Consider the following 27,966-nt stretch of genomic DNA (forward strand, 5'->3'; position numbering starts at 1 on the left):
ACGCATTGCTTTTTTGGAACTTGTAGAAACGAATTTAGACATTACGACACATGAAAGATGTTTTCTTCATACGTTTCCGGAAACCAAAAACTCAAGAGTAAAAAATGTGAAGACCGAATCAACCTGCGCGGACTTTAACACCAGCTCGGCGAATCCATTCACGTTTCATATGCAGTAAACATTATGTTGGGTTGTCATGGTCTTTCAGAGGACAAAGAGGTAAGCCATTTTTATATTTTTAACTTATTTTTTTAGCGTAACGTTGTGCCGTACTGCTTCTGTCTGACAATGAATGACCTGAAAAGAATTACAATGGTATCTGACTGCCACTGTTACCGTTTCTGTTATATACAGTATATAAAATAACAACTTTAGTAAGGGGGAAGTGTAAATAAATTATAGGATTAAGATGTGTTATCAATGAAAAAATTAAAAGTGTTCGTTGACTGTCACTGAGTAGCATTTGCGATCGCTACACAAAGCTAACTAAATTACCCCCAAGAACGGTAAGAGACGTAGGTCAACCAGAGGATATATAAGAAAGACAGGGCTGATTGTAAAGGATAGCTTGTTAAAACAGGAGAATGTCATTGTCAGTCACGTCGATATAAAAGCTAAAGGTATGCTTAGGTCGGCTCGTTTTTTTCGTCTTTTTCAGCCTTCGACACTAAAGCCATCTCTTTAACTGAACATTTTTATGTTCTTCCACATCTTTGCCAGTGAATTTGGCACCAGGCACATAATTTTCGGAGAAAATTGGTTGGTTTAACTCTGTAAACATCTCCTTCGTACACGATTTCCATTCATTTCCTATTAGGGACAAACGGTGGCTTGTCCTTACTTAGCAACAGTAGCTAATGTCATGAATATTAATGAACGGAAGTGACGTGTTGCTTGCGGTACGCCATTGTTCTTTTGCTGTACTTCGATCCTCATTTATTAATTTTTTTATACCGTTTGAGACTCAACTTAGGTATTTTACGTTTTTATGTTCCTTATCTGATTACTCGATTATTCGAACTAACTAGTTCATCGATTAATCGACTTCTAAAATAATCGGTAGCTTCACCCCTAGTATAATTCATTGAAAATATTGTACTGTTTTCCTGCCAAGTTTCTATTATCACCAAGTTGGCGTTGTCCTTGTAGATGCTACAATATGCGTTCATCTGTTCAAGTTCATTCGAAATAGTTGGAAACCTTTATTCATTTATTTTTGGAGTAACTTTTAAAAAATGCTAACAAAAACATTTTTAGAAAAGAACCCTCTGCCTAAGGAGACTTAAAAAACAATTGAAACTAATTTTTTACCAAACATTTTAAGTCACGTGTGTGCCCAATCGCTGATCAGTGGTTTAAAGCTGCCATGCCCACTATAAAATACACACCTGGTAAGAAATGTCTTGATGAGAAGCGTTGTCTGGTGTGCATCATGGCTCGGTCAAAAGAGCTGTCTGAAGACCTGCGATCAAGGATTGTCGATTTGTATAAAGCTGGGAAAGGATGCAAAATCATCTCTAAAAGTCTGGATGTTCATCAATCAACAGTCAGAGAAGTTGTCTACAAATGGAGAGAGTTTGGGACTGTTGCTTCTCTCCCAGTGGCCGTCCACCAAGGATGACACCAAGAGTTCAGCGCAGAATACTCAGAGAGGTAAAAGAGCATCCTAGAGTGTCTGCTAAAGACTTACAGAAATCACTGGCACATACCAATACACACATCAACTATATGCAAAACTATGGTCAAGAATGGTGTTCATGGGAGAACTCCACGAAGGAAGCCACTGCTGTCTACAAAAAATATGTTGCTCGTTTAATGTTTGCAAAAAGGCACTTGCACACGCCACAGAAGTTTTGGCAAAATATTTTGTGGACCGATGCAACCAAAGTTTGATTTTTTGGGAGTAACACACAACATCATATGTGGAGGAAAAATGGAACAGCTCAGCAACATCAACACCTCATCCCCACCGAGAAGCATGGTGGAGGGAGCATCATGATTTGGGGCTGTTTTACTGCCTCAGGGCCTGGACAACTTGCAATCATTATTGGAAGAATAAATTCAAAAGTTCATTAGGATGTATTGCTGGAAAACCTGGGGCCGTCTGTCAGACAGTTGAAGCTAAAAAGAAGATGGCTAATGCAACAAGACAATGAACCACAACACAGAAGTAAATCAACTTTAGAATGGTTTCAGAAGAACAAAATACACGTTCTGGAGTGGCCGAGTCAAAGTCCAGACATGAACCCCATTGAGATGCTGTGGCATGACCTAAAGACAGCGATTCACGCCAGACCTCCCAGGAATCTGACTGAACTACAGCAGTTTTGTAGAAAAGAATGGGCCAAGATTAGCCCTGATCGATGTGCCAGACTGATCTGCAACTATAGGAAGCGACTGGTTGAAGTTATTGCTGCCAAAGGGGGCCCACAAAATAATAAATGTGATGGTTCACTTTTCCCCCTTCTGTCATTCTTTGCATACTATCCTCATTAAAATATGAAAGCCTATTAATGTTTGGGTGGTTTTAGTTAAAGCAGACACTTTTTTTCATCTGTGTGATTTTGACAAAGATCACATTTGATGAGTTTATGCAGAAATGTGAGAAATTCCAAAAATATATATTTATGACTAATAAGTGTTATATTCCAAAAGCCGAAGATGAAAATAAAAGGGCTGCCAAAGCAACACTGCATTTAGTACAATTAGTGCCATTAACGGCACTAGACCTTCAATTCAATTTGATTGGGGGGGGGGGGGGGGTTTCACGATCAATGCCAGCCCCACCAGTCAAAATGGATTAGACGTCTATCGCCCTCAATGGAAGCCAATTTAAGCTCCACTGTGAATGTACTGCAGGGGCGCTGTATAGGGGGGAAAAGTGGTACTGATTCTAAGGGCCCATGGCCTGAGGGGGCCCACAAAGAAAATTAGAGCATTAGGTAATCGTTTGCAAATTTAAATATTAATCATTATAATTTTAAAAGGTATAAAACGAAGGGTTTCTTTTTCTTGTTTTGTTTTTGGCCAAAAGTAAACATCCAGAGAGCATATGTACTGCCAGCAACCCCGCCCCCGCGTATTTTCATTAATTGGTTTCGTCCGCCCTTCCTTTGATCAGACCGCGCGCAGGCTGAGCAGCGGTGCACATTTACACCAGTCAATGACTCTGAGTACTGTGCGTGCGGTAGGCTACATCAAAAATGTTTTCAAAACAGAAATCAGGCTATCAAAAGAGGAAAGAAAATAAAGCAAAGCAGGAGAGGGGTAGAAAAGGCCAACAGGATGTGAAAAAGTACTTCACAAAGGAAGGTTGGTGTAAATTGTGTCAGTGTAGTGCTGAAAATTAACCTGTTATTTTAGCTCACGCGACGTCTATTAGAAAGCTCAGAAGCAGGTCCCAGCTCACTCCGTAAGAAATACGGGATTTTCCCGACCTCAGTGAGCGACACTGACCAATTCAAGAACATGAATTCCAAATAATGACGGCATTTTTTGGTATCATACACATGTTGAAAGTTGGTGTGGATTTTTTGTTTAATCTGGTTGAATCCAGTTTGTCAAGAATTTATTGAATTTAGTTTGTCATCAATTAAATTTAGTTAACAAGGAAGGGACCTGGCTTCGGAGCTGTAGCCTATAGTGGAGATTGTAAGTTTTCAAATGGGGCTAAGCCTACTCCATGATGAAATACTGTAATTGTTTGCTAGCTAGTGTTTGCTCCACTTTTAGCTTACATTTAATTAGTACAGCAGGTTAACCCATTCGCAAGCTCTCCACACCAAAACAGTTGTCTCTGCCCTCGCCTGTTGTAATAGGCACAAGCACAACTCCTCTTGCTGCGTCTGGCTCAGCAGCCCTGTCTCCTGACACCCTTTATGAGCCAGCCTCATCTTTACTCCCAACTGAAGGAGGTGAGGAATCAACTTGAACACAGCCACACCACACATAAAATATCAGTGGCTAAGAGACAAATAGTAATAAGTAATAATAATTAATAATAATAATTATTATTATTAATTAATGATACATAATTAATAATTAAATTAAGATACTAGAATAATATAGAAGATATTGTTATATTTGTCATTTTATGTACACTACAGAGCCAGGACCATCTTCAGTAAGACACCTGAACTCTGTGTATACTGCTACATTCCCCCCTAACTTGTCCTCTCTTGGTCTCCTGAATGCAATTTTTAAGATGCAGCTGCAAAGCATTTTTGGAGAAGTGTGCATCGCTTTACGAATATTTTGTACACTCCCCGTAACGGTTGCAGGCGGCGAGAGAGCTTTTAGTAAGCTAAAACTCATAGAAAATTATATGAGGTCCACTATGTGTCAGGACAGGCTTTCTAGTCTTGCCATGTTGTCCATTGAAAGTCAGTTGGCTAGGAAGCTAGACTTTAATGATTTGATCACTGACTTTGCTATCAAGAAGGCTCGGCGCTGGGCTCTTGGTGACTAAGGCTGAGCAACCTGCAATCTGCTCGCTTTGTTTGTAATTGTGAGTGTGATTGCGTGTGTATGTGTGTGTGTGTGTGTGTGTGTATGTGTGGTGTTCGCTTTGTTATATCATTCTAAAGATTGTTTTTTTGATTGGCGTTAATGTATGCTGTAGTATTGTTAGAATAAAAGTTTTGTTTTAACTTAAGTCATTCATTGTGGTATTTGAGAATATTTCTAATAAAAATATATTTAGATTGTAAAAGATGGGCTTCAGTACATTTCTTAAAGATGATATCAGTCTATTCATTATTGCTCTATACGCTGTATGTTTACATAAATATATTTTCATCTTAAATTAATGCAGAAAATGCACAAATTAGTGTGTAAAGATTCACCAGAATGCAGGAAATTACGTAGTTGATACTCTAAATGTGTGTGTGTGTGTGTGTGTGTGTGTGTGTGTCCCGGCACTGGTGGTGGGGCCCAAAGTGATATCTTTTCATGGGGCCCAAAATCCCTGGCAGCGCCCCTGATGTACTGTATTGAAAACGTATTGAAATAGGTTGAATAAAAAAGCTTGTTAAATCTAGGGTATTTTGATGAACGCGTGTTAAACACATGATCAACACCTTCATATAACATCGTGGGGAAAAAAGGTATATTTCCTTCAAACCTTATTCATTGATAGATGAGATAGTTTCAAAAGGTTAAAGACCTAAATAATTGATCATTGAAACTAATGATGCAATCAGTAATGTGAACTGTTCCCATTAAGGAAGCTTAGCCAACCTTGTAGAACACAATCAAATGAACTGTTGCACTCATTATGCAAGAGGAACATGTTCCTCTGAATTTTCTTTTGCTAACAAAGAGAACTTTAATAACTTTCTTGACAACACAGCATCATTTCTAATATTGGATTATATTAGAAGAGGAATGGATGAAAAAATTTAAATGCTCTAATGTTTTACTATTTTTTACATTTTAAATAAAATGTTCATTTTTATTTTTTTAAAGAAAAGAAATTTACATTATTATTTCAGGATTTTCACATTTCTAACTGTATTTTTCGTTCTTTCTTTTTCCCCCCTGTATTCTGCGATTGACTGGTAAACAATTCAAGCTGCCCATAGGTGTATTGGAGAGGCTCCAGCACCCCTGCGATCCGAATTTTCTGTATTTGGTATTTTTGTATAAATGTTATGTAATTGTGTATTCCTACAATGTGTTATGTACAGTATATTTGTAATTGTAAATACAGGCATTAAGGAGTCAATAATCTTTATAACCTAATTGTCTGAATATTTCCAACCCAATAACCAAAAAATAAATAAAATAGACACAAAAGCTGCCCAACAAATATTTGCATTGCTTGCTGTTGTCATGTGCATGTTGTCTTTTATTAGAACATTGTCAGTTTGACGGTACAAGGACATTTATCATGACATTGACTGCAACAGCCTTTGAGCATCCAGTTTACTTGACAAATACATTTTTACAATTAACAAAAGGAAGCAGCAAAAGTATCACTGTCATCTTTGTAACCTAGTTCAACAGTATTCGTGCTTTCTGCTAATTTGAACTAGTTTTAATGGAAGCATAGTTTGTCAACTCATTCAATGCCATGAACGGCGCATGGATTGGATGTCTATCGCCCTCAAGGCAGCCAATGAGTTAAATTGCTACTTTTACAAATGTGATGACTTATACAGGGACAAAAACCTTACAGAGATATCCTTAGCTTATTTTAACATTAATGATTTAAAACATAGTCATATTCAACCCACTCTTCGTCCACCTAATTTTTTCCATCTCTTGAAACTGAATAGTAAGTAGGATGTATTCAAATTAAAGATACACAGTATGGAATTGTTGTAATTTAGGGAACCCCGGAAATCTGCACGCATACATAAAACATTCCACTTTCTATGTAACAGGAAGAAGTCCAACTTAAGGCACTTGAACTGCTTTCAGTGGAAGATCATTTTCAGTTTTCAACCAATGTCCATCACAAAGAAGATGTGCTACATGATGTTTTCAATCATTTTCTATTGCAAAACAATTATTCTAATCATAATTGGGTGCAACGCATGTAGGTTGACACTCTGTGTGTACAGTAGTTACATTTGACTGAAAGCATTTCCCTTTTTGGCCCATTATATTTGCTCAGTTGTGGAAGAAAATCAGCTTAACAGGTTGATTCAGATCTAATGATTACAATAAATGTTTCTTTACCTCATAAATTGTGGGGAAATATCAAACATACAAGAAAGGTGCAACTGAACCCTGCTTATTTTTGTGGGTAATAGAAAACGTAAATAAAGAAAAACTATTACAAGAATACAATACAGTGATCCCTCGTTTTTCGTGGTTAATGGGGACCAGAATCCTCCGTGATAAGTGGAAAAACCACGAAGATGGGGGGCACATCTTCAAAAAAAAAAATTTGTGTTCAATGTATTAATTCAGATTTAGCATTGGAAAGAGATAGATATGACATTTTTTCACTTTTTCCCTCCAAAGTACAATTTTTAAAAAATGTATATAGTGTTCATATTTTAAATGTTTTTTAAGCACTTCAAATGTCACTAGTCATATTAGGTCGTTTGGGGACATTTGGAGGGCATGGCCTGGTCATATCAGGTCATTTGGGGGACGTGGCTTGGTCATATCAGGTCATTTGTGGCCATTTGGGGGGCGTGGCCTTTTCATATCAGGTCATTTGGGGGGCGTGTCCTATGATTATGATAAGTTTTAAACATGTTACTGTGCCACCGAATTATTTTTAAACAAAAATAAAGAAAAATGTTTGGCTTTATTAAACGCTTCATTGAGTGAGTCCACTCAAATCTGCTCAAGCTGCTCACGTACACACAATGAGTTGCCACAGCAACTGTTTAACAAGTTAACCAACAAAGAGCAGGGAGAGGGAGGGAGGGAGGGAGGGAGGGAGAGTGAGACTACCCGATCAGCTCAAGACAGCTCATCTGCATTTGATATTATTTTATCAATTGGATAAAAAAATCGGCCATGGACTGAGGGCGCAAAGTTTGAAGCACGAAGTAGTGAGGGATCACTGTAGATAACTAAGTTGGAGTACACTGTATTTACCTCATTGCAGATAAAAAAAAAAAACCAAATTGAGGTGATTTATTAAAGGTGACATCTCTGTACTATTGCATATTTAATATTATGATTCATAACAAACTCCAATTTTGGGCTCAACAACAATTTTGGAAGAAAGGTGTCCTTTTTTTTTTGTTTAGAAACGCATAACAATTTCTCTCACAATATACTTCTGGAATAGCCAAAATGTCTCCCAAATACATGATTGCTAACATTTAAAAAAGAAAATGGAAACATGAATGAAGAATAAATTCATTCACATATCTAGAATTTTAATGGAAGATTTTTTTTTTTTTTTTTTTTTAAAGAAGTCGTTACTTATTAACTATTTCAATCTACGGAAGTTATTTTTCCCTCCTTTGGGTGGAAGTACCAATTAAACAATTAACACTGATTTGAAAAAAAAAAAAAAAAATTATATGACGCAAAGCAGCAACGTGAGCCGTTTTTTTCTTTCTCCTTTTCCATTTGTACAATATGTGCTCTAAATTTCTACGTTCACACAAACAATCCTGTGGAACACATTTTTTTTGACAAATGTAAACAATGTCATTGCTTGCATAAATAATGAAAAAAATAAATAAATAATGGAGATAAAAAAAAAAAATGCCACACAAGAAAAAAAAGATTACACATTCAAATAAATTAGTCAGTCAGAGTGTTTTTTTTTTTCTTTAAGTGACGTTTCACTTGATAGATTTCAACTCATTTTTTCAATCATAATTCACTTGATTGCAGTGAGTGCCTTTACAAAAAAGTTGTATGTTTGGTCTCTCAGAATTCATAAGTACACTTAGATACATAAAGTGCTTAACAAATGGAATAGACCAACACCCAATATTATTCTTAAGTGGTAATAATGCACTAGTGTGTGAAAGGTGTTTAAAAAAAAAACTTTAAAATGTTATCATCATACCTGAATATGTATCAATTCTAGGCATGGCATTACGTAGTATGGAAAGCAAAGTATTCCATATATTGCTTAAAAATAAATATACATTTTCAATGGTAAAAATACTATTTTTTTTCTACTAATGTTTGGTGGTCTAAACATGTTAAGCACTGTACATAAAGCATATACATATGTATATCAGGGGGCTTTGTTTTTGCTTTAAAGCTGTTTAGATAGGCAACTCACTTCAAGAAAAATGTAAATGTATTGCATTTTTTTTTTCATTTTAGTACATTATCTCAAGTTGGAAGTGTTGACAACTAAAAACTGGAGGAGTGCCAGGCATACGTTGAGTCCATTGCTTCTGTTGTGCGCATTAGCGTTATGAAAACTTTTACAAAGAAAGATGATAATCTTAAAGATAATGAAATATACATCTAGACACAATAAGAAGTCTGTTTTTACAAAGATGAAATAAAGAGGAAGAGTTGCCTTCCACCTCTCAGAAGAATGAATTATTGGAAGGTGGTGTCACTTGAACATAAAAGTCTCAGAAGGAAGAACAGGTCAATTGCTCGTTGGTTATCGGGGGCGAGCGGGACTACGACCTTTGACCCACGGCATGTCCCCGATGTCTGCTGCGAGCCATGAAGAGCAAAACTTTGCGGATGCCGCTCAGGCGGTCTTTCAGAGACGTGATGGCGAGGAAAGGCAGCTGGGCTCTGCCCTCTAATGGAAGAACGGCGAGTAACCACCAACACCACGATGGACCGTTAGGACTGTCCTGTGAAAGGGTCGACAAGGTCCAGTAAATTTACATCGTACTAAATCTTGTTTTATAAAGGATTATGCTGAAATATATCGCCTTTATATTTATCTTAATGGCTACCAGCCTTTCCCAGTTCAAATCGTTTGGATGTCTATCGCTGAAAATGGCAGCCAACGAGTTGAACTTCAATTTTGGAAATTGTGGTATAATCCAACAGGCATGAAAATCTCTCACCTTTCGGCGAAATTCACCGTTTTGAAGTCAAAAAGGGCGACCTACGTGAATTGCGTAGATCCGAGGAGAAATTATTTGGGGGGGGGGGGGGGGGGGGGTCGGGAGGTTTTATTTAATTATTATTGTTATCATCATGTGATTAACTTAGTACGTAAACTGAGCACTTAAGAACACAGTCAGCAAATCCTTCTAGATGCTTCGCTGACGAGAACCAATCATCGGCCCAAGCTGCGTTCCATTATTCCAAACGCGCACTCCTTACGCGTGTACATGGAGTGCTCGGAGAGCCTTCGGTTGCATTGCAAAGCAGCGAAAACAAAAAGCAGGCCTTATCCACATCGGGGCAGACCAGAGCGCAGCATACACACTTGCCTGTATTTGCCAGCAGATTGAATTTGGTGAGTAATGGTTTCAATCGTTTTCACGTTTTGCGATATAAAAAAGTTACTGCCAGTCGTTGCAGCTTGCGTTAAACACTGCCAGAGCTAGCCAAATCTCCCATGAAAAAAAAATAGCTCCCGTTAAATTGGCATCAAGCTTGTGTATTTAGCGGTAATATAAACGAAGAAACACACTGTTGAGTCAAATTAAGCGGCATTCTCTCGGATGGAGGGGGCGCCTCACATCGCTCCCGTCGTCCGCCAGAGACACGTTATTTTCGGCTTGGATTTGAGCTAACGGCCGGTGTCGGCACAACAGCGGCCCGACGAGTGGTGGGAATGAGTCCTGCTTCTTAAAGCTTTTCAGAAATACAGGGATCCCCCGTTTTTCGCGGTTAATGGGGACCAGAACCCGCCGCAATAAGTGAAAACCGCGAAGTAGCGCCCCCCCCCATTTTTTTGTGCGTGTTCAATGCATTTATTCAGATTTTACATTGGAAAAAAGATACATATATATAAGACATGTTTTTTCACCAAAGTATCATTTATAAATGGTTTTCAAGCACTTCAAAATGTAAGAATTATGATAAGTTTTAAACATGTTACTGCCCCACCGAATTATTTTTAAACAAGAATAAAGTAGTTAGAAAATGCTTGGCTTTATTAAAAGCTTCATAGTGAGTCTACTCAAATCCTCTCAGGCTTTGGTAAACGGTGATTGGCACATGTGCAAAGTTTTTCTTTTTATATATATTTTTTTGTTTGAAGCAACTTATTTGATTGAATAATAAAGACACAAATGTCCTAGCCAAAATGTGGCCCAAACGCAAAACATTACTTAACTGGAAAAATTGGTTTCAATCAAGAAAAATAGTTTTCAAATGCTTTTTTTGTCTCAAATTTATTATTGCAATCAAAAACATTTTTTTTTTTAAATTGAAGCTACTTTTTGGGATTAAAAGTATATACTGTATTTTGATTGAAGCAACTTTGTTTTTGATAGAAGTAACTTTGTTTTTTGATTGAATAATAAAAACACAAATCTAACTCCATCGTTATTGAGAGAGAAAGAAATTAAGAAAGCTTTAAAACTAAAAGCCACCGGGGAGTCTGTTTGTTTTTTTAAATATTTATATTTCATTACATAGACATGCGTCGTAGGGAAGGGAGATTGAGGGATAAAAAAAAAGGAGTTAGATGAGGCTGCTAAAGGCAGTGGATACCTCATCAGCTGGGTGAATAGCAGACCTGGTAAGAACAAGTTTGCAAGGATAGTCGGGTATTAAATCCAATTATAAACACAATTACAATGTTATTTTTCTATAAGATTTTTATGTCATTGCTTTATTAATCATTAGGTGCTAGAGTTGTTAAGTATGGATAATAATGAAATAATAGTTTTAAGAAAACTGTGCTGTTGGTGGCTCAGTGACCATCTGATGTGGTTTGTTCTCAGATGAACAAGTTGAGGAAGGAAGTTTTGATGCAGACGTTGAAGGAAGAAAAGAGGCAGACTGACTGAGTCACAGCCAGAAAGTGTTGATGACAGTTTTGATTTCTATTCACTGTTGCCCCCTCCCAATTAAAGTACAGTATGTCACAGTCGCAGCCAATTATTATCTAAAGCTAGTTAAAATTTAAATTATGTTGTTTTAAGGTCTATTAAATACTTGTTCATGTGCCCCTTTTGATCTACGAGCACCCACCCCTCCACCGGTCTCTGCATGGCCCTGCTGAAACACAGTGTGGGTCGACAGAGCTCAATATTTTGTTGGGGTGTACAATACAATGTACTGGAACATATTTCCTCCACACCCTTCTCACCTTTTTAACCCCTGACCCATTTTCATGCCTGATCCAATGAATTTCTGTTCATTCCCAACTTGTAAAAGATTACACAGTTAAACTCAAAGAGTTTCCCTGGCAAAAAATGAAATATGAAAGTAATAGACATGCCTGCAATATTTATTTAACACTATTATGTTTTGACAAAGCATAAGTCTGGTTTTTGTATATGTACAATATAATAAGTAGACACAGTGCTGGCCAAAAGTATTGGCACCCCTGCAATTCTATCAGATAATGCTCAATTTCTCCCAGAAAATTATTGCAATTACAAATGCTTTGGTTGTAATATCTTCATTTATTTTGCCTGCAATGAAAAAACACAAAAGAGAATAGGAAGAAAATATATATCACATTACACAAAACTCCAAAAATGGGCTGGACAAAAGTATTGGCACCCTCAGCCTAATACTTGGTAGCACAACCTTTACACAAAATAACTGAAGAACCGCTTCCGGTATCCATCAATGACTTTCTTACAATGCTCTGCTGGAATTTTAGAAAGGTCTTCTTTGGCCAAATGCTCCAGGTCTGAGATTTGAAGGGTGCCATTTTCAGATCTCTCCACAGGTGTTCTATGGGATTCAGGTCTGGACTCATTGCTGGCCACTTTAGAAGTCTCCAGTGCTTTCTCTCAAAGCATTTTCTAGTGCTTTTTGAAGTGTGTTTTGGGTCATTGTCCTGCTGGAAGACCCATGACCTTTGAGGGAGAACCAGCTTTCTCATACTGGGCCCTACATTATGCTGCAAAATTTGTTGGTAGTCTTCAGACTTCATAATGTCATGCAAACGGTCAAGCAGTCCAGTGCCAGAGGCAGGAAAGCAACCCCAAAACTTCAGGGAACCTATGCCATGGTTGACTGTGTGGACCATGTTCTTTCAAGGCGTTATTTTTTTCCTGTAAACTCTATGTTGATGCCTTTTCCCAAAAAAACCTACTCTTGTCTCATCTGACCAGAGAGCATTCTTCCAAAACAATTTTGGCTTTCTCAGGTAAGTTTTGGCAAACTTCAGCCTGGCTTTTTTACGTCTCTGGGTCAGAAGTGGGGTCTTTCTGGGTATCCTACCATGGAGTCCCTTTTCATTCAGACCCCGACGGATAGTACGGGTTGAAACTTGTACCGTCGGACTGTTATGAATGTTAGTCGAGGTTCTTTATCCACCATCTGCAAAATCTTTCGTTGAAATCTCTCGTCAATTTTTCTTTTCTGTCCACATCTAGGGAGGTTAGCCACATTGCCATGGGCTTTACACTGATTGATGACACTGCGCACGGTAGACACTAGAGCTGAAACGAATACTCGAGCAACTCGGGTAACTCGAGTTTAAAAACTGATCCGAGTAATTTTATTCACCTCGAGGAATCGTTTAATTTTGACAGCTCTCAGCATCGCGTTTTGCCCAGACTACTTTTAATGCGGGACAACGTGCTGACGCCACGTGCGTAGAGGAAGACGCAATAAAAAAAAAAATACCTTACTGCAGCCGACAGCCGTTACAAACTGCGTCGACGTTGCTAAAAACTACGCCCGCGTGTTGCTACGGTGGTAGCAGGTAGCGTCTGCCGTCTGATGCGTGTCATAGATATCACATGTACGTAGAACTAGATGCGAAATGACCGACTCGGCGGCGTTAATAAAACAGCCGCCATCTTAAAGCAGTACACTTCTCAGCGCTCATAAATAAGATCAACGTTGCTGTCACTCGCTCACATAACATTATCCCTGCGGATGGCTAGGTTTCTATTCATTATGACCACTGTCAATGCGTGGCTAACTCTTACATACAGGCTTGATTGAATTTGTGAAAACAGCGCTGTAGAGTGATTAGGGTGTAAAATAAAAACTTAATAATGCTAACTGTCAATTTTAGCTCAGTAGTCATTACTGGATATATTACCAAGTAGCACTGGTGCTTAATGTGCTCCAATACAGAACAGCATTTATTTTGAACACTGCAAAAACTCAAAATCCTATCAAGACTTACAGTTTAGACTAACTTAAAACTTAACTAGAACTTATAGCTTGACACACGTGGAAATTCAATTGAAACACGTGGGAAAAACACCTAACTTTTAAGTGATGTGTGTTATCAAGCGTAATGACATTTTTAGGTAAGAATTTTTTTATTTATTTTTTTTATAAGATCTAAAAGTTTTTTGAGTGAAAGCAGTGAAATAGTCTTTTTTTTAAGTCACCTTTGAGATGCAATTGTTGGCCGTTTTCAACAATGTTCATCGAAAGCAAAGACAGTAATTGACTGAAAATGGTTCAGTATTAGATGAAATGTCGTTTTCTCATCTATAATTATAATTGCTCTTTACCTAAAAAAAAAGTTTTATCCGATTACTCGATTAATCGATAGAATTTTCAGTCGATTACTCGATTACTAAAATATTCGATAGCTGCAGCCCTAGTAGAGACAGGAACATTCAGGTCTTTGGAGATGGACTTGTAGCCTTGAGATTGCCCATGCTTCCTCACAATTTTACTTCTCAAGTCCTCAGACAGTTCTTTGGTCTTCTTTCTTTTCTCCATGCTCAATGTGGTACACAAATGGACACAGGACAGAAGTTGAGTCAACTTTAATCCATTTTAACTGGCTGCAAGTGTGAATTAGTTGTTGCCACCACCTGTTATGTGCCACAGGTAAGTAACAAGTGCTGTTAATTACACAAATTAGAGAAGCGTCATGATTTTTCAAAGGGTGCCAATACTTTTGTCTGGCCCATTTTTGAAGTTTTGTGTAAAATGATAATGATTTAATATTTTTTCCCCATTCTGTTTTGTGTTTTTTAATTGCAAGCAAAATAAATGAAGATATTACTACCGAAGCATTTGTAATTGCAATCATTTTCTGGGAGAAATTGAGCATTATCTGACAGAATTGCAGGGGTGCCATTACTTTTGGCTAGCACTGTAAGATGTGGAGAAAAAAATGATGTAACAAGTGAAAAACTGATATTAAAAAAATAGTTAAAAAGTCAGACTTTAAAAAAAAAAAAAAAAAAAAACCCCAAAGCAATTTGATTTTTGAAATGTTGCCCGGGGTAATTTGGCCCAGAGTGACACATACCTGAAGTTCAGAGTCTTTCTCAGGTATCGGTCCAAAGTGGCCTTCAATACGTTCCTTTTGCTCTGTTTTCAGGGAGTTGACCCAGACCAGAGCCTGGTCGTACACAGAGTCATGTAACGACTGCAGCTCCCCCACTGCTAAGCCTTCCACCTACAAACCATTTAGCAATCCAGTTTGAGTCTTGCAAAAAATATCCGCCGTCACTTTTCGTCGTTTTCAATATTACCTTGACGTCCTCCAGGTACTCAATGTCGGCCGTATTGTAGCCATCTCTCTCCCTCTGCTGGACGACTTTAAATCTCCGCCTGCCGATAGTGTCCACGACCGAGCGCCCGTCGGAGAAGAACTGCACGTCGCGAATCTCCAGCAGGCAGCCGTAATCTGCGAAACTAGTTAAAAAAAAAACAGGGAGGTGAATGAATATCATACGATCTGCAAGCATAGGCCGAAAGCGAATGGCACACCCACCCTTTGAGGTCGTCCCCAAGACACATGCCGAAACAGTTGGTTCCTGTCTCCATGCATCGGCGAATCATCAGTCGGTAACAGGGCTCGAAGATATGCAGAGGACAGGGGACGGTGGGGAAGGCCATAGTGCACACAAATATAGGCACGTTCTTGTTGAGGCTGAAGAAAACCAGAAGATAGCAATATGAAAAAAAAAATGGGAACGTGGAAATATTGAAAGCTGAATAATGTAATTATTGACTGAATTCCATTGAAGGTGCGACACGTTCAATCCATTTTGACTGGCAGAGGCTGGCAGCCAGTGACAATGGACGATAACGAAAATATTTCGTCAATGAACAATTTTTTAATGACAATGACGTGACGATAACGAGCTGAAAACATGTTTTGGGAGACTAAAGCATAAAGAGACGAATGCCAGTTTTTGTCTGACGAGACAATGAAAATGCGCCATAGTTTCCGTCATAAATTCACAATCTGTGACATATTCTTATCGTATATGTAGTTAGACTGCATCGTAGCACTGCTCTCCAGGCTCCAGACTTGCTTGTTTTGAAAACACTTGGTAAGATTTGTTTTTGTAATCTTGGCTCGAGAGAATATGCCATGTTGCTTTAGCCTTTAAAGGTCTGTAATGAGTGATCATCACACACTGAATGTAACTTGTAGCATTAGCATAGCGTTCGCATTAGCATTTAGCGTGGCAAGCGTCATCTTAAACTTTTCCACATCTGTTTTTTTACATACAGTTCGTGGCATCCAGGTGGGTTTAATTCATTTAAAATGATGTATGATTTTCCTGCTGACACGGTTGATCACAACATACTACTCAGCAGATTGGTAAAATGGGTAGGGCTTATTGACACTGTTCTTCAGTGGTTCACATCTTATTTACATTATAGAGATTTCTTTGTGTCAATCGGACACCATCAGTCAGAACGAACCAAATTCACGTGTGGGGTCCCTCAAGGGTCAGTTCTTGGACCACTCTTATTTAACATCTATATCCTTCTCCTAGCTCAGATTATGGAACAGTATGACATCTCCTATCACACCTATGCAGATGACACACAACTGAACACACAAGTCCATCACTAAATCTGCTTATTACCACCTAAAAAATATAGCCAGAATTAAAGGGCTTCCCACTCAACAAGACATGGAAAAACTTATGCATGCATGCATTCATTTTCAGCAGATTGGACTATAGCAATGTTATATTTACAGGTCTTGATAAATATCAGTCAGGAAGCTGCAGCTAGTACAGAATGCTGCAGCAAGACTCCTCACAAATACAAGGAAGCTGAACCACTTTACACCGGTTTTGAAATCGTTACACTGGCTTCCATTGAGTCAAAGGATAGACTATAAAATACTACTGCTTGTCTACAAAACACTAAATGACCTTGGACCAAAATACATGCTTGATTTGTTAGATTCCTATGAAACATCTAGACCCCTAAGGTCATCTGGAACCGGTCTCCTGTATGTTCCAAGAACAAGAACCAAGCAGGGTGAGGCAGCATTTAGTTATTATGCTTCTGAAGTATGCTCAAACTGTTAGCTCCTTTAAATCAGGGCTAAAAACGCTTTTGTTTAGCACAGCATATCCATAATTATCTATATCTTTCAATCTATTTGCTTTCTATTGCTCTTGTGCTTTATCTCCATTGCTGATTTCAATTATTATTAGTAGTAGTAGTGGTATTTTTTTTTTATTGTATTTTTTTTCAATTCGTAATTAAAAGCAATTTTTATGTATAATTTTATTTCCTGTTTCGATTGTCTTTGTTTTTAAGTTCTATTGATTAATGTGATTTTTATGATCTTCATGTGATGTTAAGCACTTTGAATTACCTTGTGTTGAATTTTGCTGTACAAAATAAATTTGCCTTGCCGCGCCTTGCCTTGCTGAGTGTGTATTAACATCACGAAGATGGTGATGTCCTTGTAGATGCTATAATTATGTTCGTCTGACAATGTTCATTCGAAATTGCTGGAAACCTTTATTTATTTATTTATTTTTTCACTGAGACTTTTAAAATTTTACAGACAAAACCTTTTGATTAATTGTTTGTTGAAGTTTGTCTTGAGTTTTTGTTGACCAAAACAACACGAACAAATTTTGAAATGACTAAAATGTGACAAAGACCAGTAAGTATTTTCGTCTAAACGACTAAGAAGAAAATTAAAAGGGCTGCCAAAAACAACACTGCAGGCAGCGAATGATCACTGCCACCCCTCCTAGTCATAATGGATTGGACATCTTGTGCCGTCAATAGCATTGACAGATGAGCATTCAGAGCCCGCCCTCCCAGTTTAAATGAATTGGATGTTTATCTTTGACAATGGCAGGAAATTAGTTAATATTTGCATTTACTTATTTGCATTTATTTATTTGCATTGTTTTGCATTTACAAAACAACTTGACATGTATTCAAGAAACTATCTGCTTTACAGTTTGTTTCATTTTCGGTAAAACATCACGATTAAATTTGGCATGAAAAATATCATTTCCAATTAATATCTTTTTTTTAACATGCATTGCATTGAAAAATTTTTTTTTAGGAATTTAATTTCAGAGACCAATGTCATAACTTGCTTATTTGCGAGATTATATTTTTTGTCTTTTATTTTGATTCTTTAAGCTTAAATTACATGTTTTCCAATAACATTTTAATATCGTTTAATTTGGATTTTATCTTCTGTCGTCGTCGATTTATGTATTTATTATTGTTTAATATTTCTTGTTGAATGCCTTTAGACTCAGAGCAAAAAAATATTTGCAATATTTGAAATTAGTTTTTCCACATTAAATTTGGGATGTTACTCATGAAAAATCTTTTTTTTTTAACCTACAACTTTTGGAAAACAACCTTTGTCTATTTATATTAATCGCTATTGAGGCCTTCTAGTTTAATGATGGTCATTTTAGTGGTACTTCGCCATTTTTTCCCCCTCCAAAAGTTAGAGAACCATTAATTTAGTCCATTTGTGGCGTAAATTTTTCTGATCCATTGTGCAGCACGGCATATTAAATAGTCAAAACAGCAAAGCGCACTGACTCCATTCAGCTAATTTAAAAATTGACCTTCAACGATAAAATATAAAAAATACAGACCTAAATAACATGACACTGTATAAGGTTAATAATTATAAATAGATTTTTATGCTCAGGCCTCCGGTTGGTGATATTTGACACTTGGCATGACGCTTATCTAATAAGAGGTCAGTGTGTCATCTCGACAGACGAGCTACAGTGGGGCAGTAGGTCAAACAAGTTATGTCAGGCCAACAAATAAGGCGTGGCACGAGAGGAAAGGTTACCCAAGTCCAGACTTCAGACATCTCTCAGCTATCTATAGTCGTGTTAAACATGTCATAAATCATAAGAAGGTACCATGATAGGAGACTATACAGTGAGGAGCAGAAGTATATACTGTACACCCCTTGGTTTTGCAATTTCATGCACTTAGAAAATAGGTAGAGGTCTGTAATGTCAATCATAGAGGCATTTCAACTTATAGGGACATAATCTAAAAAAAAAAATAATAATAATAAATTCCGGAACTCACATTGTATGATTTTGCAATAATTTATTTGTAATTTATTGGGGTTCATAAGTATTTGTACCCCTAACAAAATCAGCGCTAATATTTAGTGCAGAAGCCTTTGTTTGCAATTACAGAAGTCAGACACTTTCTGTTGTTCTTCACCAAGTTTTCATATATGAAAACAGTGATTTTGGCCCATTCCTCCACACAAAAATGTTCTTTAGACCTGTCAGGTTTTGGGGCTGTTGTTGAGAAAAAAGTTTGAGCTCCATCCAAAAATTTTTCTATTGGACTGAGGCCTGAAGACTGGCTAGGCCACTACAGAACCTTGATATGCTTTTTACAAAGCCACTTCTTGGTCAGCTTGGCTGTGTGCTTCGGATCATTGTCATGTTGGAAGATCCAGCCTTGACTAATCTTCAAGTCTCTGACTGAGGAAAGGCGGTTGTGGCTCAAAATCTGACAATACAATTCACCATTCATCCTCTGCTTTATACAGTTCAGTCGTCCTGTCCCTTTTGCCAAAAGCAGCCTCAAAGAATGAGGTTTCCACCCCCACACTTCACAGTGGGGTTGGTGTTCTTGGGATTGTATGAGTACAATCCCAAGAACCCTTCTTTTTCTTCCCCAAATGACGAGTAAAGTTTGCACCAAAAAGTTCTACTTTGGTCTCATGACTTTCTCCCATGACCCCTCTGCATCATTCAGATGGTCCCTGGCAAACTTCAGACGGGTCTTCACATGTACTGGTTTCAACAGGGGAACCTTTTGAGCAAAGCACGATTTTAAACCATTGCACCGTAGTATTGTACTGACAGCAGCCTTTGAAACTGTGTATCCAGCTCTCCTCAGGACATTGACCAACTCCCGCCGTGTAGTTCTAGGCTTAGCCCTCACTTTTCTCATCATGAGTGATGCCCCATGAGGAGACATTTTTACATGGAGCCCCAGTTCGAGGTAGATTCTCAGTCATGTTTAGCTTTTTCCATTTTCTAACAATTTCTGCAACTGTTGATTTATTCTTACCAAGCTGCTTTCCAATTGTCCCATAGTAGCAGTTGGATTATTACTGACTGTGAGGTGCACAGGCGACAATAATGAGCTCAAACGGGTGGTGGTGGGTGGGTGGTTACTCATGGGGTGAAGGTGGATTTTTTTTAAGATAGTCTGACAAATCTTTGAGTGTCATAATTATTGCTGATTCTCAGTGGTACAAATACTTATGAACCCCAGTAAATTACAAATAAATTGTTTTTAAAAATCATACAATGTGATTTCTGACGCTTTTAAAAATTATGTTTCTATGAGTGGAAATGCATCTATGATTGAAATTTCAGACCTCTACCTATTTTCTAAGTGGGTGAACTTGCAAAATTACAAGGGGTGCAAATAATTCTGCTCCTCATATTGAGAGGAAGTTGTAAACTCACTTGGAAAGCTCAGCCATCTCCTCATTGTGAATTTTCTGTCTTTCCATGAGCTCAGACGGAAGATATCTCTCTATGAGGTTTTCCATTAATGTGGTCTTGCAGTATTGTCTTTGGACTAGGTACTGCAGAGACAGATACGCAGACACTTAGTATACGAGATCGACAATGAATTGTGGCAATAGTACACAGCAGTTTATAGACACAGAATAGTTAGAACAGGAAGCTCAAATACTTCTGACAACTCTTCTTTGCAGAGTGGACACTTTGGGTTGTGGTCCAGACATCTCTTGAGGCACTGGAGACAGAAGCTGTGGCCGCACGGCGTCGTCACCGGCTCATAGAGCAATCTAAGTAAAAGACTGCCCTTTAGCATTTATGTTAACAGCTGCAACTGATTTAAGATACAGCTCCTCACCTCATGCAAAGAGAACATTCCAAATCTGTCGGGTCCAAAATTTCACCAACTGGAGAACTCCACAGATTGTTCACCTCTGCTGATTCTAAAATACGAGACGTGCCTTCAGCGCTTCATTTTTTAGTGCATCATTGCCATAGTCACTATATTTCTGCATGTGCTCACCAGACTTTAATCTTTTTTTAGCATCACTCTTCCCTTCTTCTTCCTGCCCTTTTTCCCACTCCTCTTTTGTGATCCTTCGCTTCCTCTTGTGTAAAAGACAGTGGTCCATATTTCGGTCCTCCTGAGCGCCGGAAGCCATGCTCCACTCCAATGACGGCCGGACAGAGTCAAAAAGCTGAGAGAAGGACGTGGGGAAATGTTATAATTAACCATATTGTCAAACCGTGCTCACTCAATCTTCTCTTACCTGAGAGGTTACACTGACGCCATTCTTCATGTGCCTTCTAGAAGGTAGGATGCTGGGGAAGTCTGAGATGGGCACCTTATCAGTCACCACAGGGGCCAAGAGGTCACTAAGAAGCTTTACAAAATAAAATGTCATTTACATTATTTTACAATTTGCTCCTTCTGTGTCTAAGGAGTGTCTAATAAAATTAAAGAAATTTGGTACATTTGCTTTTTGCCTCTTTTTATCATTTTTATGGGTAGAAAGCACAGCAGAGGTAGACTGGCCGGAAGGCTTTACAACTCACTCACGTGTTGTTCGTAGTCTTCTTGGTGAGGACACTATCTTAGATGACTGTAGATATATTCTAGGAATTTACGTACATGCATCGATGCTCAGAAACCGGTTTAATTTATTATTTTTTTTGTCGTAGGGATGATTAAGTCACTGCGTATTTATTGCACTAGTCTACAAAAATTTTGGAATATATATGCTTCAGAGGTAAAAATGGCTAAATCCTTCTTGCTGTGGTGACATGGATTGAAAAATAAAAGATTTTAGTGCTGGTTAGCTACAATATTCAAGATATTTAATCTTTAAGTTTCATTACAAAAATGCATTAGTGTAATTAGATATCAGTTTTACAAGTGGCTACATTTGACATGAGATGGATATCATCAGCTAACGAATGTGTGAAGCATTTTGTCCACTTCCATAACACTGGGAGTTATGAAATACATTAAAAACAGCATTTATGGTAAAGCTCTTGTCTGAAATGGTATAAAATTATTTTAGGGACATACTGTATTTTTACCCAGAAATAACCCTTTTCATTTCAATTACAGTAATACTCATTTTCGCCTAAATTGCTTGGATTTTAACATTTAAGCCAGATACTTTGTCTATTAAAAAAATATAGCCAATTCACATTTTTGACCACATTTGTCTTTTTGAATGACCCAAATTTAGTAAAGTCTCACTACTTTTATCCAGGAAGCATTTTGTTTGTAGACCAGTGTTGCTGCCTGTAGGATCCACAATGAAAAAGGCCCTTCAGCCAGAGGCTATCTTCTTCGTTCTCCCTCGTACCCGCGAGACAGCGGGGAGGAAAAACTCTCACGCCGCTCCTTACGTGTTCGTTCTTTAATACAACAAATGGCAATCCACTGAGCGACATCCAAAATACAAACAAAAAAGAGCAACTGAGATCGCTAGAAAAAGAGGTAGAGATGAAGAGAATGTAGGTCAAAAAATTATCTGGGCTCTATCCTTACTCCTTCCTGCGGTCATGCCGACTGACTCGTCCAAAACAGCCCTTGCTGCCCATTTATATCGTACGACATGACGTCACAAGCCCGTCCAATTAAACCAAGTAAACAAATAAAAATTCTGTCTTATATAACCAAATAAATTATTTACAATTAACATAAATAATTATCCAAACGTTATTTTAGGCACCTATACTGCCTATGGGTTCAGTTTTCCAGTAGACGGCACGGGTGCTCTTCAGTTGTGCTTATGTCTCAGGGCTGATGATGAGTTAGGGAGCTGGACGATCGTAGTTCATTTGAACTTGTATGTTGTACCTCCATGTGGAATGCTCTATTTACAAATGTTACACTATGCTCTTTTACCATCACTGGTTTCTAAAGAAAAGTGGTCCAACACAGCAGACATGTTTGCCCAGTGGTTGATTGATTTACGGCAGCCAACCAGGATGAAAACACACTTGAATACTGGATTGGCCAAATCCGATAATGTCTTATACTCCAAAAACTGTATCGGGCACTGGCAGCAATATTGCATTTAAATAAAAATACCCGTTCTTGATCTGTTTAAGAAATGTATATTTCACCCCAAAAATGCAAGTATAAATCCAATGCGACATTTTCCTTTATACAGGTGCAATTTATACATTAGAATATACAGTAGTTAAATATTTTGTTATACTGGCAACACCATATTCAGATAGTACTTGCTTTGCTGCATGTACAAGGTAAAACCATTATTACAAACCCCTTAGATTGGACATTCTAAATAAACTGAATCCATCAGTTTATGAAATTCATGAAAAAGTAGTGAATACACAAAAGTATGAATACCTTGTGAACTTCATTTCTAGCCAGTCGACATTCAGGCTCTATGGAAAGACATAGCAGGTATTCTCGCAACGCTTCCTCAGTCCTGCCCAGTGACACCAGGGCCTGTGCTTTACGGACATGACCCTGGTGGAATGAAAAAGTTAGAATTTAATGTGTGAAAATATTTTAGAAGTATATATATATTTTTAAAAGTTAATCATAGAGTCTAACTCAAGGAAAGGTGTGGATTTGCTTTCTCCATATTAGGTCGTACCTTGGACCACAGAGGCATAAGTCTGCAGGCCATCTCAGCATCTCTCAGGGCCTTTTCATAGTCTTTCAGACTGGAGTAGATCTGGGAACGATTACTGAAAAGGATGTGGTCCATGGGTGCTAAAGTGTAGAATAACAATAATTTAAAAAATATATATTAGGTTTCCTATTAAATACAACCGCATGAATAAAGTGTCAGGTTTTAAATTGCTTGTCTTGTCTCACAAACGTTGTGACAATAAACAAAAAGGTTAAAAGTTGCATCAACAGAATTTCCTTGGATTTAAACTTTGGTAGGTAAACAAACTAAAAAAAAGAACTGAATTCCAAAGAATGTGAAATTCCCTGTTCATTATTGAAAAATGATTGCAATATCATTAAGTTTTAAAAGCTGAAATAAAAGCAGAGGTGGTTCCAACAGCCTAATTCTATAACTGTAAATTTGATGTGAACTCAAAATCATTTTAATGACCATTTGTACTCTCAACCATCTTTTGTCAACCGATATGGAAAATTAAAATGCATAATTTTGAATGCTGAAACTTGACAGATATGTAATACATATATATGTAACACCAATACATATATGTAATACCAAACTAGATATATAAGAGAGTTACATGTGGGGCAAGTCATATGAAAGAATGACTTTTGCATATCAAAACGATTAGGTCCCATATTACAAAACGCCTGTCTTACAAAACCATGCAGCACTATCAAGGTGACCCACATTCTGTGTTTCATAACTACTAAAAACTTATGCAAATGTCACATTTAGCCTAAAGAATATTGAAGGAGGATTCAGGACATATCTGTCAATATGGGCGAAATTGAAATGAAATAAAAACACCAAAAAAAAATTACAAAAAAAAAAAAAAAAAAAAACATTTAAAAAACAAACACAACTGAACACCTTCTAAGAAAAAGGTGTTCAGTAGATGTTGATGCACACATACTAGTTCATTCCATACACATTTATCCACACTCCCAAAAACCCTGTGCTAATTATACTTCTCTACAGTACAAGACAGTGAACTCACTTGCATTCCCTGAGGGCTTGGCGTGATATGACACACAACAGCCAAATGTCTCGACATAAAATTGATTCCACCCGTGACCTCAATTCAGATCTAAGACACCATCTACGACCGCGTGAAAATTCATAACGATACTTTTACTCCTAATTGTAGTCGTGTAACGCGACTGTAATATAATATTAAAGAATGATTATGCTATTCAAATTGAGAATCAAGTTGGATGTATTCCAAAAAAGCATGGAGAAATCCCTCGCTTGCAGCTGCAATGCGCTCAAACCTCCCCTGCCGGTTGTTACTCAGTGTCAGTGAGTCAGTTGTGCTACACAAAGGCTGGAGGAGGTGAAACTCGTGAACTTTTTCCCTCATCGAAGAAAACAAAATTGCCGGTATGGGAATACTTTGGCTACAGAAACGTGACAGACGGCCACGGCCTAGAGGAGGAGGCAAACCCATGTGTAAAACATTTTTGCGGAGGGTTGCTGCTAAGGAGGCAATACCTCCAATATGATTTTGCATTTATACAAAATTAAACGGTAGTAAACACTGTCATGAACGTTTCCCACCAGGTACGAGAGTTAACTCCAGCTTGTTTAGTGTGACTAGCAGGAGTAAAACTTGGTGTGTTTTTTCTCTCTGGCAACTGTCTGTGTCGAGAAAGAGAGTGCGTATAATGTAAACATGATACGAGTACACGCGGTTTTTATGGAAAATAATTCAATTATTTTTGTTCTGGTGGTAATAATGTTGAGCTGTGGCTGTGGGTTTAGGCCAGTGCTGCAACGATTAATCGATTAACTCAAGTATTCGATTCGAAAAAAATATTCAAATTAAATTTTATTGCTTCAAGTATTCGTTTAATTAAAGTGGTGTTGTAAATGGTTTATTTTGAAACTGCATTTAGTTTTGTTAATTAGGGTGGATACACTGCCCTCTGGTCTGCTTCATTTCACATGGCTGAATCCAACTGCCCCCTGATAAGACCAACGTAAGCTAAGTTTATGTTTGACCCAATGTTTTTTATGCATTCATAATTTAGTTTTGAGGCATATTTAATCGTTTTTTTTTTTTTTTTGTGGGAATATGTGTCTGAACCATTTGTTAAGAGCATTGTAAAAAAATAAACTTAGCATTTAGCTAGCGGACTTTTGCTATGTAAGTTAGCCAACTGTTCTATTGTTGTACATAGATCCTCTTTTTTTTATACCGTTTTATACCATTTTCCATGATCTTTATCCGCTATATTACTCGATTATTTGAACTAACTAGTTCATCGATTAATCGACTACTAAAATAATCGATAGCTACAGCCCTAGTTTAGGCTCACTTAAAGGACTGCATTCATTTTAATTTTCTTCACAATAAATTGTTTTTAAAAAAAAATATTTTAACTTTAACCAATTTGAGAATGTTTTGAAAAATAAAAATCCTGTTCAATGTAAAAAAGTTTTTTTTTTTTTTTTTTTTTTTTCAAACCCATATATTTGAAAGTAACACATTTTAGAGCTGTGATAGCAATACCGTGATACCATGACATTTTGGCTTAAGGTTATCATACCATCAGAACATCATACCAGCACGTGCCTACTAATCGCTAACCCTGTTTTCTTTTGAGAGGCATTTTTCTTTCATGAAGAGTATTTATGGTGTCCTTAACTACCAGCCTTGCATAAAATAGTCATGCAAAACCAGAGAAAATGGAGGGTTGGCAATGGTCAAGTTTTATTGCGATTTACAGTGATAGACATCTAATCCATTTGAGCTGGGAGAGGCAGGCAGCTTTCAATTTAAATGGATTAGACGTCTATCACTGTCAATGGAAGACAATGAGTTAATCTTGTATATCAGGATGTCTGGAGGCCCGTTATAGAAGAAAAGTTGGCCTATTCAGTATGTTCAAGTTTTACCGCCATTTACAGTGATAGACATCTAATCCATTTGAACTGGGAGAGGCTGGCTGCTCCCAATTCAAATGGATTAGACGTCTATCACAAGCCTACTAATGTAGACAGGAGAGGCATTTTTCTTTCATGAACAGTATTTATGGTGTCCTTAACTACCAGCCTTGCATAATATAGTCATGTAAAACCAGAGAAAATGGAGGGTTAGCAATGGTAAAGTTTTATTGCGATTTACAGTGATAGACATCTAATCCATTTGAACTGGGAGAGGCTGGCAGCTCCCAATTCAAAAGGATTAGACGTCTATCACTGTCAATGGAGGACTATGAGTTAATCTTGTATATCAGCATGTCTGGAGGCCCGTTATAGAAGCAAAGTTGGCCTATTGAGTATTCCTAGTGGTGACCTACAATAATACCCTTGACCTACATTTGTGTCATTCTCCCATTACACAACGAGCGAGCCAAGGGGGCGGTGATGTGCTTACGCAATGTTTGGCCCACTGGCCCAGCCAACATTCAGCTTGTTATTCAACACGTGGAGACGCAGTGCGCGTCACGCCCCCACACACACACACACATACATACATAAGCGCACGATAAAGTTTGCAGTACATGTTTTCATGACACACATTGAAGTGTCTTTTTCTCTGCCCTCTGTTTTGTGAAGTCCTGAACACTGTGATAATAATCATTGGTAGAAAGGAGGTCATGATCAATATCACATAACCTGGGAAACATTAGATTCTATTGTTGTATCATGTGATACAAAAAAAGTTAGTTATTGTCGATGAAGTTAGTATTCAAAAATAAATAACAGCCATGACTCACAAATCAAGATAGCTTGGTTGTATTTCTCCAGGGCCGCTTCCACCTTCTTCTCCGAGTAGAGGCCGTTGCCCTCCCGTCTCAGTTGACCGGCCTGGTAGACCCTCGGGAACCATTTGGCCAGGATGTTGCTGAGCACCACGTTGACCCTAAAGCTGTGGACAGCCACTCCGCTACTGAGCCTGCACTCCTTACAAATCACCTCCTTGTCCTTCTTTTCCCTCTCCAGACACTTTTTACAGAAGCAGTGCCCGCACGCCAAAGTGACAGGCTCGAACAGCGAACTCAGACATATCCGACATGACAAGTCTTCGCCCCGGCAACCTGTGGCTTTTGCGTCGGGGTGTCCCGCCGCCGTCGCGCGGGCTTCCGTGTCCTCACCCCGCCGGTCATTGTCGTTGTCTAGCCTCGTGATGGAGGTCAAGTAGTCGACGAGGTTGTCCAGATGTGCGGGTTTCAGTCTCTCCATCTCCGCGGCTCGTCGGTACACCATGAAAGCCTCCGCGAATTTCCCCCCGAACGCGAGCGCGTCCGCCCGCTTGACCGTCAGCTCATGTCGGGTGTCTTCTTCTGCCAGTGCCGCGAGCTGGCACTCGTAAATATCCGCGGCCAGGTCGAAGTTTTTCGCCCGGAAAGCTTCCGCGGCGAGCTGCAGCATGCTCTCGCTCTCTGTCCCCATGGCGGCTAGCTTGTTGGAGGAGCTCATATGTGTGGAGCATCCCCGCTAGTGTTACGTGTGTACCGGGAAGCACTGAAGACTAAACTACCGGCGCGCTCTCACTTGACTTCCATGAACTACGCGTCTCATTCATTACAGCAGGG

The 27,966-nt window shown here is 38.3% G+C and overlaps 1 protein-coding gene across 2 annotated transcripts; it reads right to left on the bottom strand.

The window, feature by feature from the left end:
• Nucleotides 1-1,091: 1,091 nt before the first annotated feature.
• Nucleotides 1,092-27,938, bottom strand: LOC130924157 (LON peptidase N-terminal domain and RING finger protein 3-like). 2 transcript variants are annotated; one of them, XM_057850539.1, is made up of 12 exons: nucleotides 27,148-27,938; nucleotides 23,384-23,502; nucleotides 23,131-23,253; nucleotides 21,050-21,163; nucleotides 20,803-20,977; nucleotides 20,638-20,722; nucleotides 20,455-20,569; nucleotides 20,223-20,344; nucleotides 15,239-15,397; nucleotides 14,997-15,159; nucleotides 14,771-14,920; nucleotides 1,092-1,462 (listed from the first exon to the last, which is right to left on the bottom strand). In XM_057850539.1, the coding sequence occupies exons 1-12, from the start codon at nucleotides 27,848-27,850 to the stop codon at nucleotides 1,442-1,444; spliced, it is 2,049 nt and encodes a 682-aa protein (XP_057706522.1). In that variant the 5' UTR covers nucleotides 27,851-27,938; the 3' UTR covers nucleotides 1,092-1,441. The 2 variants fall into 2 exon arrangements, with proteins under 2 accessions (XP_057706522.1, XP_057706520.1); XM_057850537.1 differs by lacking the exon at nucleotides 1,092-1,462 and adding an exon at nucleotides 5,550-9,251.
• Nucleotides 27,939-27,966: the final 28 nt, after the last annotated feature.

Source organism: Corythoichthys intestinalis, chromosome 11 (assembly GCF_030265065.1).
Source record: "Corythoichthys intestinalis isolate RoL2023-P3 chromosome 11, ASM3026506v1, whole genome shotgun sequence".
Lineage (NCBI taxonomy): Eukaryota > Metazoa > Chordata > Actinopteri > Syngnathiformes > Syngnathidae > Corythoichthys > Corythoichthys intestinalis.

Coding starts and splice junctions, on each gene's coding strand:
- LOC130924157 (XM_057850537.1), bottom strand. CDS start 27,850: ATGAGCTCCTCCAACAAGCTAGCCGCCATGGGGACAGAGAGCGAGAGC. Junction 20,723..20,802: donor TAAAAAAAGATTAAAGTCTG/GTGAGCACATGC, acceptor CTCGTATTTTAG/AATCAGCAGAGGTGAACAAT. Junction 15,398..20,222: donor GAGATGGCTGAGCTTTCCAA/GTGAGTTTACAA, acceptor GGTTTTCTTCAG/CCTCAACAAGAACGTGCCTA.